Source organism: Notolepis coatsorum, assembly GCF_963971535.1.
Source record: "Notolepis coatsorum genome assembly, chromosome: 8".
Taxonomy (NCBI): Eukaryota; Metazoa; Chordata; class Actinopteri; order Aulopiformes; family Paralepididae; genus Notolepis; species Notolepis coatsorum.
The window spans coordinates 89670089-89684221 of record NC_140172.1 but is presented as its reverse complement, the minus strand read 5'-3'; the positions used below and the strand labels follow the sequence as shown (position 1 = coordinate 89684221).

Here is a 14133-nt window from a genome sequence, read left to right as displayed (position 1 = left end):
CTACTACTACTACTACTACTACTACTATCATTACTGCTACTACTACTACTACTACTACTACTACTACTACTACTACTACTACTATTACTACTACTACTACTACTACTACTACTACTACTACTACTACTACTACTACTACCACTACTACTCCTACTACTACTACAGCTATTATTACTGCTACTACTACAGCTATTATTACTGCTACTACTACTGCTACTACTACTGCTACTATTACTACTAAGCGGCACGGTGGTGTAGTGGTTAACACTGTCGCCTCACAGCAAGAAGGTCCAGGGTTCGATTCCTGCTTGGGGACCAGGTTTCCATGATGCCAGTTACCCAGGTGGGGTATCTCCCAGGCCTTTCTGTGTGGAGTTTGCATGTTCTCCCCGTGCTCGCAAGGGTTTCCCCCCCGATAAGATAAACCCAATGGAAAAACATGCACAACAACAAGATTGCTAACGCTGTGGCGTCCTTGACGAAGACGGACAGGAGCACTTGGATTGGTCCCCTGGCGCGGCTCACGTTGACGCCTGTCTGCTCCCGGCTGCCCTTGGGGGGGAAGGACGACGGGATGGGTTAATTGCAGATACGAATTGCATGCATGCATCGCATGTGTGCCGATTGATGACCTCTGAGCAGGTCCTAAATTATTATTATTATTATTATTACTACTACTATTACCAGGGGTGCACGTGCACGTGCATACATGTTCCCTCGCGTGTGTACAGACCAGCTCAAGCAAACCCCCCACAGGGCTTGTATTTTGGTCTTGAACTTCTCTTTCTTTGTTATGCTATGCAAAGACTAGGTGATAAGTGCCGGGTACTTGGCGCACGGCGCGACAGTAGAGTGAAAGTTGTGAAAGCATTTTTGTGTGCACGCGCGTGCACATCCGTGCGCGCACTTTTGCTCAGCGAACTGCTAGGACGGCGTGGTACCGAGTGGTACCACCACTGCATCACTGACTATTACTGCTGCTGCTACTGCTACTATTACTGCTACTACTACTACTACTAGTACTGCTACTACTACTAGTACTGCTACTGCTACAACTACTACTGCTACTACTACTAGTACTGCTACTACTACTACTACTACTACTACTACTACTACTACTACTACTATTACTACTACTACTACTACTACTACTACTACTACTAGTAATATTAGTACTACTAGTACTGCTACTGCTACCACTATACTACTACTACTACTACTACTACTACTACTACTACTACTACTACTACTACTACTACTACTACTAGTAATACTAGTACTACTAGTACTGCTACTGCTACCACTATACTACTACTACTACTACTACTACTACTACTACTACTACTACTACTACTACTACTAGTACTGCTACTGTTACCACTACTACTACCAGGGCCGCCTGGGAGAAATGCGAGGCCCTGTGCAAGATTTAAACGTGAGCCCCCCCCGCCCCCCTAAAGGTTATTATATAATATATATATATATTTTTTTTTTATACAGTCAACATATTCTTAAATAATAGCGCTGCCCGAGGCTGGGCATGATACAGTCAACTGTCAATGAGAGAGAGAGAGAGAGAGAGAGAGAGAGAGAGAGAGAGAGAGAGAGAGAGAGAGAGAGAGAGAGAGAGAGAGAGAGAGAGAGAGAGAGAGAGAGAGAGAGAGAGAGAGAGAGAGACTTACAAAGAGCCCCTTTTGTCAACTCATAATGAAACTGGCTGACATCTCACACTCTGACATCACAAACCCTAGCCAGCCTCAGAAGATTAGACCTAACCAAATTATAACCAAAGAAAAAGATAAATACATTACGTATTGGAATCAACTCACACAATCACAACACAAATTAGAAACATATTTGGCCCTAAACAGACAGTATACTGTGGCAGACTACCTCAGCACAGTAACTGATAAGAATCTAAGAAAGAATCTGACAAGGTACAGACTGAGTGACCATGGTTTGGCGATAGAGAAGGGCAGACACAGACAGACCTGGCTGCCCAGAGAGGAGAGGTTGTGCTGTATTTGTGATGAGGGAGCCGTAGAGACATAACTACACTTCCTAACACAATGTGAAAATTACAGAAATATTAGGGAGGAATTCTTTCCAAAAATTTAAATAATTTCCCCAGAATTCCAAAGTATGACAGAAGTGCAGAAATTGCCATTCCTCCTGGGGGAACAGAACGAATGTGCAGTTTTAGCAGCAAAATATGTCAATTCATGTCACAAGAAAAGGGACAACCAGTAGGACACATATACTGTATATACATGTACCATGTTTTACTCAGTAGTAGTAGTAGTAGTAGTAGTAGTAGTAGTAGTAGTAGTAGTAGTAGTAGTAGTAGTAGTAGTAGTAGTAGTAGTAGTAGTAGTAGTAGTAGTAGTCTACTAGTAGTAGTAGTAGTAGTAGTAGTAGTAGTAGTAGTAGTAGTAGTAGTAGTAGTAGTAGTAGTAGTAGTAGTAGTAGTAGTAGTAGTAGTAGTAGTAGTAGTAGTAGTATTCCATCTGTCTAACGTTAGTGAATATTGTGAGATTGATGAATAGGACAGTCACAACGTTGCTGGACTATCGACCTAGTTAGCCCCTTTCATGATTGTGATGCACGGCTACAGGGTTTGGGCGAGTGAATCCACACTTGTGGTATTATTATAACTCATTTATTGTGTAATGCTAGCCCCTTAAAACTTACCACAGTCATGGTATCCATAAACTTCAATCGGTTCGGATCCTTTGAATGAAATGAAAGTGTAAACAAACACTGGCCTCACGTTAGAAAGTAGCACTGGTGACGTGAAATCACTGAGCCCAGAGAGGAGTGGTTTGGCAAAAAAAAAATCAGAGTATATTTGCTTAGAAAACGTAAATGTCTAATTCAATTATTTTTTATTTCTCCACGTGGTAAATACACAGGTCACAACATGTTTACAGGAACGTTTTGGAGTTGTATTTGGAGTGTATTTCATGACTGTAGGGGACTGTAGGTATTGAAAATATAACGTGTTGTAATGTTGTTTGCTGGAGCCACTTCATCCACAACAGCACACCCCGGTCAGAGAGCGGACACAGACACCAAAGAACAGTCCTTTGTAGTTTAATGTTGGTATCAAAGGATCAAAGGATGATAGGGTTTCTTTAGTACAGTTGATTTCCATCCAGTTCGTAAGGCTGAATAAAACAATGAGCATCCACACAAGGATGAGAATGGTATGGGTGAGTCTAGCCAATTATTGAGTGAGTGGTTTTCATCCAGTTTGTAAGGCTGGATGAACAGTGAGGAATTGAGTGAGTGGTTTTCATCCAGTTTGTAAGGCTGAATGAACAGTGAGGAATTGAGTGAGTGAGCGAGTGGTATTCTGCAACAGATAAGCAGAATATACAGGGAATTAGCAGAATACATACCTCCTAGTCATAACATGCTGGCATCTAGAATATTACACATAACTGAAACAATGCTATATAGCATATTCACATTAGCATAGCATTAGCTCAGTGCATTAGCTCAATTAGCAGCTTGGAACAAACATAGCACCAAGTAGCAAACCCAAGCCATAGTCATATAGATAAGTCACTTAGCAGCATAATATAGGATACATATGACATTTAACCATCAAGTCAAGTCAAGAGTTTTATTTGTCACGGCATACGAGTATACAATAAAATGCGGGTGGTCTTGCCCACAACAATGTGCATAATACAATAGTAATAACATATAATAGAATCCAATAGAACGACATTGTGCAATAAAACAAGTAAACAGAGTAGGACATATCGGTATATGTACATAAGTTATTTACAGAGCATGGTAGGACATGCTAGGTCCTGTGGTAGTGCAATACACTGTTAGTTACGGATGAGGCACTGGGTCTTTATGTACATGCTATATTATACAATCTCAAGTTATACTACACTATTCTTAAAGTGACCTTTCCTTAGTGGCCATAAGTGTGGGTGTGTGCAGCATGAGTGTGTGCTTGCTCATGTTAAAGTGGCTGCTAGTGTGTGAGCGTGTACAGTGTGTGTGTCGTGTGTGTACTCATGTGTGCTTGTGTGTGGAGAGTTCAGTGTTCAAGGCTCTGATGGCCTGGGGGAAGAAGCTGAGCCGAAGTCTCTCTGTCCTAGTAGCTGGTGTTTGCAGGCGTCTGCCTGACCTCAGCAGCATGGACAGGCTGTTGTTGGGGTGGTGAGGGTCTTTCATTATTCTGCAGGCTCTGGATTTGCACCTCTTGTTGTATAGAACCTGCAGGGGTGGTAGTGCAATACCCGTGGTACGCTCGGCTGAGCACACCACTCTCTGTAGGGCCTTCTTGTCCTGTGCCGTGCTCTTTCCATACCAGGCAGTGATGGTTCCAGTCAAGATGCTCTCTACAGCTCCGGAGTAGAAGGACTGGAGTATCTTCCCAGATACTCTGAACTTCCTTAACTGTCTCAGGTGGTAGAGGCGCTGCTTCACCTTTTTTACGACTGAGTCTATGTGTGTTGTCCATGTCAGATCCTCTGAGATGTGGACCCCCAGGTACTTAAAGCTGCTCACCCTGTCCACGGTAGCCCTGTTTATCCTCAGTGGTGTGTGTGTCTCCTGCTGTCCTCTCCTATAATCCACAATCAGCTCCTTGGTTTTACCAATGTTCAGGAGCAGGCTGTTGTCCTGGCACCAGCGTTCCAGTACCTCAACCTCCTCCCGGTAGGCCTTCTCGTCGTTGTCCGAGATCAGCCCCACCACCACTGTGTCGTCCGCAAACTTCACTATGGAGTTGGAGCTGAACTTGGCCACACAGTCGTGTGTGTATAGTGAGTACAGCAGGGGGCTCAGAACACAGCCCTGGGGGGACCCGATGCTCAGGGTGATGGTGTTGGAGGTCTGACCACCCACCCTGACCGCCTGGGGCCTTTCGCTCAGAAAGTCCAGTATCCAGGCGCTCAGAGCGGAGCTCAGACCCAGCTCGATCAGCTTGTCCACCAGTCTGGTGGGGACTATGGTGTTGAACGCTGAGCTGTAGTCAATGAACAACAGTCTCACATAGCCCCCCTTCTGGCGGTCAAGGTGAGAGAGGGTGCTGTGCAGTACTTGGGAGACCGCATCATCAGTGGACCTGTTTGGTCTGTATGCAAATTGCATAGGGTCCATATCACTGGGGAGGGAGGCACAAATGTGATCCTTGACCAGCCTCTCGAAACATTTCATGGCCACAGAGGTGAGTGCCACCGGTCTGTAGTCATTGAGACATGTTGGGGAGGTTTTCTTTGGTACAGGGATGATGGTAGACATCTTGAAGCAGGCAGGGATCACTGACTCCGCCAGGGATTGATTAAATATGGCGGTGAACACAGGGGCTAGCTGGTTAGCACAGGACTTAAGTATGTGTCCTGTTATTCCGTCTGGGCCAGCAGCTTTTCTGGTGTTCACCTGCATAAATGCTCTTCTCACACTGTGTACCGACAATGAGAGAGCGTCCCCGCCCCCCCCCGCGGATGCCCCCCCCCTCCACAACAGCCGGCGTGCCAGTGACGTCACTAGCCGTTGAGCTAGCGGCGCCACTGTCTGCACCAAACCGAGCGTAGAAAAAGTTGAGTTTGTCCGCGAGAGAGGCGTCGTCGCTCCCCATTGAGGGGGCGCTGACTTTGTAGTCAGTTATCATCCTCAGTCCCCGCCATAAGCCTCTTGTGTCATTCTGTGCCATTTGTGTCACCATTTTGTCAGCATACGTCCGTTTTGCAAGTTTAACAGCCTTGCGCAGAGTATAGACTGTAGCCTTATACTCCTCCATGTTTCCTGACTCTCTGCCCAAGTGGTAGGCAGTGGTGCGAGATTTCAGAGCTGCTCTGATAGTACTGTCCACCCACGGTTTCTGGTTTGGGAACACCTGCACCTTCTTTGTGGGGACAATACTGTCGGCAAGTGATGTTATGAAACTCACGACCGTGTCCGCGAACTCGCTGACGTCACTGGCGCTTCATTGGAACATCCCCAGTCTACGTCCTCGAGAGCGTCCTGAAGCGTGGCCTCTGATTGGTCGGACAATTTTTTTTATCTCTGTCTGTAAGCAGGGATCAGGTAAATGGAGTCATGATCGGACGTGCTAGTAGCCCCCGCTAATGGCGGAGCCGGTACAGCTTTGTAGCCAGCTCTGAACGGGGTGTAGCAGTGGTCGAGCGTGTTTCCCCCTCTGGTGGAGCAGGCGATGTGCTGAAAGAAGGATGGCATCACTTTTTTCAGATTTGCCTTGTTGAAATCGCCGGCTATGATCATGGCTGCGTCTGGATGTTTTATCTGATGAATGCTGAGATGCTCCGCCAGTTCCGCCAGAGCCCTGACAGTGTTTGCCTGGGGAGGGATGTATACTGCAGTCAAAATGATGGCCGTGAACTCTCGGGGTAGGTGGAATGGGCGGCATTGAATGGCCAGATGTTCCAAATCCGGCGAGCATGAACGGGAGAGTACCTTTACCTCCTTGGGATTAACCCAACTGTTGTTGGTCAGAAGGCATACCCCCCCGCCGATGCTCTTACCGGAGGCTTCCGTGCGATCCGCTCGGAAGACGGTGAAGGAGTCCGAGGGAGAGACGCTATGGTCCAGAGTTGCTGGCTTCAGCCATGTCTCCGTGAAGCACATAACGTTACAGTCTCTGATCTCTCGCTGGAATCGGACCCTCACTCTCAAATCGTCCATCCTACCCTCCAACGAACGTGCATTCGTCAGAAAGATGGATGGGATTGCCGGGCGGTAAGCAGATCTTTTTAACCTCAGTCTGATTCCTCCTCTCTTTCCTCTGTGCTTCTTCTTGCCGACTCCTTTGTCCTTGTCCCGCCTGATCTCCGATGGCCAATCTTGGCATAAAGTGTCTCTAAACTCCTCTTTAAGTCCGGAGTTTAGGTCAATAAGTGACTGGCGGTCGTATGACGTCCCCGCCAGTGATGTTTCCATAAAAATAGTAGTAAAAATAAACATAATGACTAAAAGTGTGCACAATCGTTGCTGAGCGAAACCGACGGCGACTAACCTGAGCCGCGCCATCTTTACGTAGACATAGACATTACATTGGAGGCTATTGATGACTTACTTCTTCACAAACACACTCATGTGACAGCAGACAGCAGTGGAAACACATGGGTGGCAAGATGGCCGCTGCATTTAATTACCAGACTAAGGACCCTTGGGCTGTCCAGAGAGATGCCCGACTAGAAATAGTAATACCCCTGGGCTGTCCAAAGAAGTGCCTTGGAAATAATAATACAAATAATGGGGAATTTACAACAGTAGGGAACTTCAGGGTAAAGTTCTGACCCACTTCCAGTGATGAAGCTAAGCTACGCTAACGGTGCAGGCGTTCCCTAAGCCTAATGCATGCAGAGAGACAAAACAGGTATGTATCTTCTTGTCTAACTCCAGGGAAGATGTTAAATAAGCTAATTTCCCAAAATGTTGGAGTTTTCCTTTAAAGCAAAGTCTACATGACACGTGTACCCTGTTGTAAGATGACTGGACACACAAATCTGTGCTGGACCTGTCAACCTATCCACCAAATTTGAGCCAAATCAGATGTGAAATTAGCAAGCTATGAACAAAGACAGCCATGGACAGCTCAATGATTTTTTTTAAGTGGTTGTGAATAGTCATTTTGTGGTTGTGAATTCTCTTTTCTATTAAGTGGTCGTGAATGGTAATTTTCTATGACTTTAACAGGCACGACAAAAGCAAACGTTAACATGTTGTTCTGAAATAAATAAATATCAGACTGCATTAATGCATTATTTATTAAAATGAATGAATGTGTTGGGAATGTAATTCCTGAGAATAGGGAATCACAGGCTGCTAAACGTGCAAGTGGGTATTTTTACCTTAATCCTCGTCTGGAAAATAGTCCTGGAGCTGTGAGATGTCATCCACTTAGCCCTGTCATCCTATTAGACAGTGTTCCCCCTCCTCCAGTATGTCTTTTCACTAATCAATTCTATCAAAGTATAATAACCTCACACGGTGGTAGTGGCTCAGCTTGTATGTCACCTATTGTTGGTTTGAATACCCTTACAGGTAAATGTACAATTTATCAACATTTATAAAAATCTACTCAAGAACTATTAGGAATGTCTGAAAGTGTGTCTGACTCTTAACCACCAAAACGTGCATGTATGGTTCAAGATTCAAGAGATTTATTCGTCACATACATACATGAGACATGTAATGAAATGAAGGTGGCCATGCCAAAAAATCCAAATAATAATAGAATAAAATAGAATAGATAATAAAATAGACATGATAAAAAGTACTAAGATAAAATACAATACAATGCTAAGCTTACAAATTAAAGGTAATGAGTCCTATATACACTACTATACAATATACTATACAATATACAGTTATACTATATATAACTATACTATACATATACTGCAGTGGAGGTTATTGCATGACAACTAGTGAGGCAGTACTTCACTAGTATAATATATATATATTATTATTAATATACATACATAATATATATATTTTCTTTTATTATTATTATTATTATTTTTATTTTTATTATTATTATAATTTTTTTTATTAGAAATGTTTTCCTCTGTGAACAATGCCAGTGAATTTGAACAAAAACAATGCCAGTGAATAATTTTTTTCTTCAAAAATGTCCAAGTGACAGCTCTGGGCTCTCTGACCTGACTGCAGTAATGGCCTGCTGTCAATCACTTACTGCAAAAATAGTTGCATGGGTTGGGCTTAAGAATATAATTATCCAATCAAAATAGGCTATTTGAGTTTAAAAAATGCGGGTAGTGAGATGGAGCGCACTTGATTGATTGGCGTTCACGCCGTGCCACATTGTGTTGACAGCCTTGAAATCCAATCAGAGAATGGTGCCAGCTAATGAGACCGCTAGGGCGGAAGCGTCAACACGACTCTTTGTACAGGAATCGGAGGTAGTATAAGGAGTTTGGGGGAGGATTCGCAAAACATGTGTTTACCTGTGGCCAGGGAGAACCGGGAGTTGCATTGAAACCTACCAAGCAACCCAGATAGACCCCCACGACCAAGGTTATCAGACTACCAGGTCAGACGGGCCGACTTAGTCTCGCTCTGAGTGGGCTGGCTGGGGAAGACGAATGGAGACCTTTTTCATCAGAAAATATCGAAGGATGGATTTAATTTACAAGTTATCAGATGGGAGGGAGTCTATTTACGAGGGACACTATTCCCCCGTAAGAAGTAAGTCGTCAATGGTGAGTGAATAATTTTTTTTATATTTAGTAGCTGTGTGGGGATGGGCCTGTGTTGATTATGAATTAATTGGCCCGCTGTGGCCTTGCGTGTGTAATGCAGGACGACGCGCGGCGCACGTGAGTATGTGTTGGCGACGCGCGCCGTGGTTATTGATATTGGGTTGGAGCCTGTGTTGATTATGAATTAATTGGCTGTGGGTCCGCTGTGGCCTGGCCTCTGTGTGTGCATGTGTGTGTGTGTGTGTGCATGCACGTGTGTGTGTCGTTCATTTCCTATAGTGCTGAGTGATGTGAATGTAATGTCCTAACCATGGGCGGGGCTAGGGGGTGGCTACTTGGGCTACTTGGGCCACAAAAAAATTAAAAAAAATTAAAAAAAATGATTTCTTTTTTCTTTTTTTTGACAATTCATCATTGTTACATGAAAATATGTTTGCACCAGATTTGGCAGAAGCTAATTTCCATCTGTGGTCTATCCAGCTGCTAACTGTATTTGAGTGAGTTAAGTCTTGGTGTCATGGTAGACTCAGACCTAAGCTTTAAATCACAATCAACAAGTTGACAAAAACTTAATTCTTCCACCTTAGAAACATAGCTAAAGTACGGCCATTTATAAATCAAAAGGACGCTGAAAACCAGATCCATGCCTTTATTTCAAGCCAACTCGACTACTGTAATGCACTCCTTACCGGCCTCCCGAAAAAATACGATGATAACTATTTTATTGCAATGCACTATTGCATTATTTTATTCTATTTTACTAACTATTTTATTGCACTGCACTATTTTACTTTGTATCAGTGAATCATAGACGCCTGGCCATAAGAGCATTCGGAGCATCTCTGCTCTCCCACTATTGAACTTGGGGGAGCAAAGGTATGCTCTTGCTCCACCACTTTTTGATCATATGAAAAATATGATATATCCCCCCCCAATATATAAATCTAATCATAACTACGTTTTATAGTGAAAAGAGCAGCTTTATTGGTCAAGATTGAAGGCTCTATATTGCAGGAAATTGCACGTACAGGTTAATTAAATTAAAAAAAAATCGTCCAAAAAAAAAGGCTGGCTCCTATCTGGGCTAAGCCCCGGATCTCCTATAATCCTAAATCCGCCCCTGGTCCTAACCCAACCCCCTCCAATATACAGTAAATGACCTAACCCAAGAATACACGAGACCCTCTTCTACCAAGTATGGTTTTGTCGATATTCCAATGTACAGTTTTGCTTGTACAGTTGTACAGTTTCCCCCACCCCGCCTACCCATATAATTTCCTATAATTTCCTTTGTTGTGAGGGACCAGATTGGGAGACAGTAAGATATTGGTGAAAGAAAAATTGCATGTAGATATGTGTTTGAAACAGTGAGGGTGAGAAATGGTCTGATGATCTGGCTGTAAACAAATCGTTTTTTATTTGCCTTCTTGACTAAGCTATTGATGTGATGTTTGTAAGTGAGGCGTGTGTGTCAAGAGTTACTCCAAGGTATTTTACTAGTGCCTGTTGTCTTTAACTAGTGTCTGTCTGCTGTCTTCATAACCACACTGTGTGTCTGTACTTCTTTATTAAATTATTTTTATCTCGCCCGTCCTCCCCAATATTTTTTACTCACAGCCACCACTGACACACACATTGGGGGATGTTTTAAAAATATAATTTAACATATAATATAATATAATAATTTGTGCTTCACCAAAAAAATTGGCAGCAGCCGCCACTGATATACTGTGTGTGTGTGTGTGTGTGTGTGTGTGTGTGTGTGTGTGTGTGTGTGTGTGTGTGTGTGTGTGTGTGTGTGTGTGTGTGTGTGTGTGTGTGTGTGTGTGTGTGTGTGTGTGTGTGTGTGTGTGTCTGTGTGTGTGTGTGTGTGTGTGTGTGTGTGTGTGTGTGTCTCTCTCCCCACAGGCCCAGTCGTAGCTGGAGTAGTAGGCCTCACGATGCCTCGCTATTGTCTGTTCGGGGACACTGTCAACACAGCCTCTCGAATGGAGTCCACAGGGTTGCGTGAGTATAACCTCCACGGATCATTTCTACCACACAATTGACCGACATCACAGTGTGACTGATGGAGCGGACGGACAGGGTGTACTGGTGTAGTGTACTAGTGTGCATCTGCAACAAGATGATAAGGGAGATTAACAAGTGAGCGGCCTAATCCTTTAAGACTATCAGCGGAGTTAGAGGCTGAATTCGAGGTGTAATGTTAATGGCCTTTGCCCCCAGGATACCTTTTCAATGCCGTATAAATAGTGTATTATATATATATATATATATATTTATCCACACCTGTCTGTACATACCTTACCTACTCTTATTAGTTACGCTGCTGGCCAGTATGACTTACTACCATAGTGTTCTTGTGGCTGAAACCTGATGGCTGAACTCACTGCACACCTCATCTACATGATTACACAGATTTTCATGGTACACTATTTATACGGCATTGAAAAGGTATATATATGTAGAAGGGTGGATTATCCCTACTTTATGAGAGTAGATGTGCACTGTCACCAGGTAGTGGGAACACAGCAGATCTGGGTCTGGCTGAGTCCCCGACTGTAGGGGTATTAGAATTGGGATTTAGCAGAGGGAGCGGATGGGGCCTAGGGTTTACTAACCTAGGGGTTCTGCGCTGGTCCTTCTTGCCCTCCAGGGCGATTTACAGTAATTCCCCAAACACCCACACTTCCACTAATGCTTCCCACACCCTCCCACACCCGGTGGCAGTAGTTATAGATGATATCATTTCTCCCCAAAGCTGTACCTTTCCTTGTTGACGAACGGAGACCTGTCCAGAACACCTGCCCCAATGATACATAGGCCGTGGATAAGAAGGGGTTAAGCAGTAATGCACATTAATCGAAAGGAAGGGGTTAAACAATAATGCACATTAATGGGACACACACACTGTGATCCCATTTGTACGCCTCTCCTTTTATATAAGTTGGCATGCAATCAATATAAGGCACAATGCATGGCACTTAGATCTTACACGCTACGGCAGGGATCGGCAATAGGCGGCCCGCGGGCCGAAATTGGCCCGCCAGCAATCATTTCTGGCCCGTCAGTTTATTTTGAGAATATGATATTTATTTTATTTTAATAATTTTTTTTATTTTTTATTATTATTATTATATTTATATTTATATTATATTAATATTATATTTGATATATATATATATATATTCTTTTTATTATATGCATACTTTATGTTTTATCCATGTTGAGAGTGAATAACAGGTGAGTGCAATGTACCTTATATGCTTGCTCAAAGTGAGGTGGACAGCGCTGGTGCTGAAATGGGAAACTCGAGTCCATGAAATAAAAACACCAGTTCAGTAAATCATTCAAGCTTTATCTTTACTCATGACTGACAGGACCACACATGCATGTGAACAGTAATGCAATTAAAAACAATGCAAAAACAATGCAATTAACTTTAAAGAAAAAGAGTGCTTGAAGAAGCTCCTGAAATGACGGCGCTATAGGTATTTGAATTAAATGAAAAATACAATTTGGCATTAAACAGTAATGCAGTTAAAAACATTGCAAAAACAATGCAATTAAACTTTAAACAATTTGGCAATAGCAGGCTTAGTATTCACTTTAGTTTAGTGTGAAAAGTGGCATCTCCCGTAGGTCACTATTCGCTGGATATCTGGTGATATGGACGTCACTTTAATCCGCAGGCAGTTCTCAAGGCTTTTATGCATCAGTCGGTTCCTCTGAGATGTCTTTATCGCATTCATTGATGAAAAGGACGACTCGCATACATAGGTGGAAGGAAACATTGTGAGCAATTGTCACTATAGCCAATTGAAATGCTAGAAATTATCATGTGGACTCGGAGAACCAATGGGAAATTCTTATAGTTTCTCTTTTCCGGTGCAGTGATCCCCCAGGGCGTGCGTCAGCTAATTTAATTCAACTAAACCACGTTAGTTAAATTTAGTAAAAACAAAACAAAACAAACATCTTTAGGTAGCTTCTTGCAAAGAGGAAATACCAACTCAGGAGCCAGAAGAGGAAACTACGACTTCCAAGACACAAACAAAACGAGGAGTCATATTTAAAATACGGGTTTATCGCAACCGGTGTCTCACGCGTGTTCACATGGCAACACGAGGCTGATTGATTGATTGATTGAAAACTTTATTAACCGATTGCAGAATGGGTTCAATGAAGCAAGCAACTGTGTTCAAGTTGGGTGGACATGGGTGGGCATTCAACACGAGTGGACATTTGACATATTTCAAACATTAGCATGGATTTTGGAGGACCGAAGCAGAAACAATAATAAGCCCAGGTCTGCCTGCATTATGGTGAGTTGTACATTCGATGTGTATAATACACCCGCTGTGGTGCTTCAAATCAAATGCACCCTACTGATCTGTTCATGTGTTATAATAATAATAATAATAATAATAATAATAATAATAATAATAATAATAATAATAATAATAATAATAATAATAATAATAATAATAATAATAATAATAATAATAATAATAATAATAATACATTCGATGTATAATACACCCGCCGTGGTGCTTCAAATCAAATGCACCCTACTGATCTGTTCATGTGTTATACTAATAATAATACATTCGATTTATAATGCGAGCACCTGCATTAAAATCAAATGACTGATCTGTTCATGTGTTATGCACTGTGTGAGAGGCACTTTATAATAGAAAAAAGACAGTGCAAACATGTATATGTCGTTTATTTTGACAGAGTTAAACATTTTTCATTATCATTGGCCCGCCACACAATGGCTTGGGGAAAATTTGGCCCGTGGGCAAACCTAATTGCCGACCCCTGCGCTACGGTAATGAAACAGGTCCCCGTAAGGGTTAATATACTTTTCACACATCCGTAGGGAGAGAGAGAGAGGGTAATTGCGAGCTCCGCGAGC

At 42.9% G+C, this 14133-nt stretch overlaps 1 protein-coding gene across 1 annotated transcript in view; it reads left to right on the top strand.

Moving 5' to 3' along the window:
* The window catches only part of LOC311233504 (retinal guanylyl cyclase 2-like), a gene marked incomplete at both ends in the record, with an annotated part of 81919 nt that overhangs the window by 48933 nt on the left and 18853 nt on the right, over window positions 1-14133 (top strand). Inside the window, 1 exon segment of the mRNA XM_084320471.1 lies at window positions 11121-11219. Coding sequence (XP_084176597.1) covers window positions 11121-11219 — 99 coding nt within the window.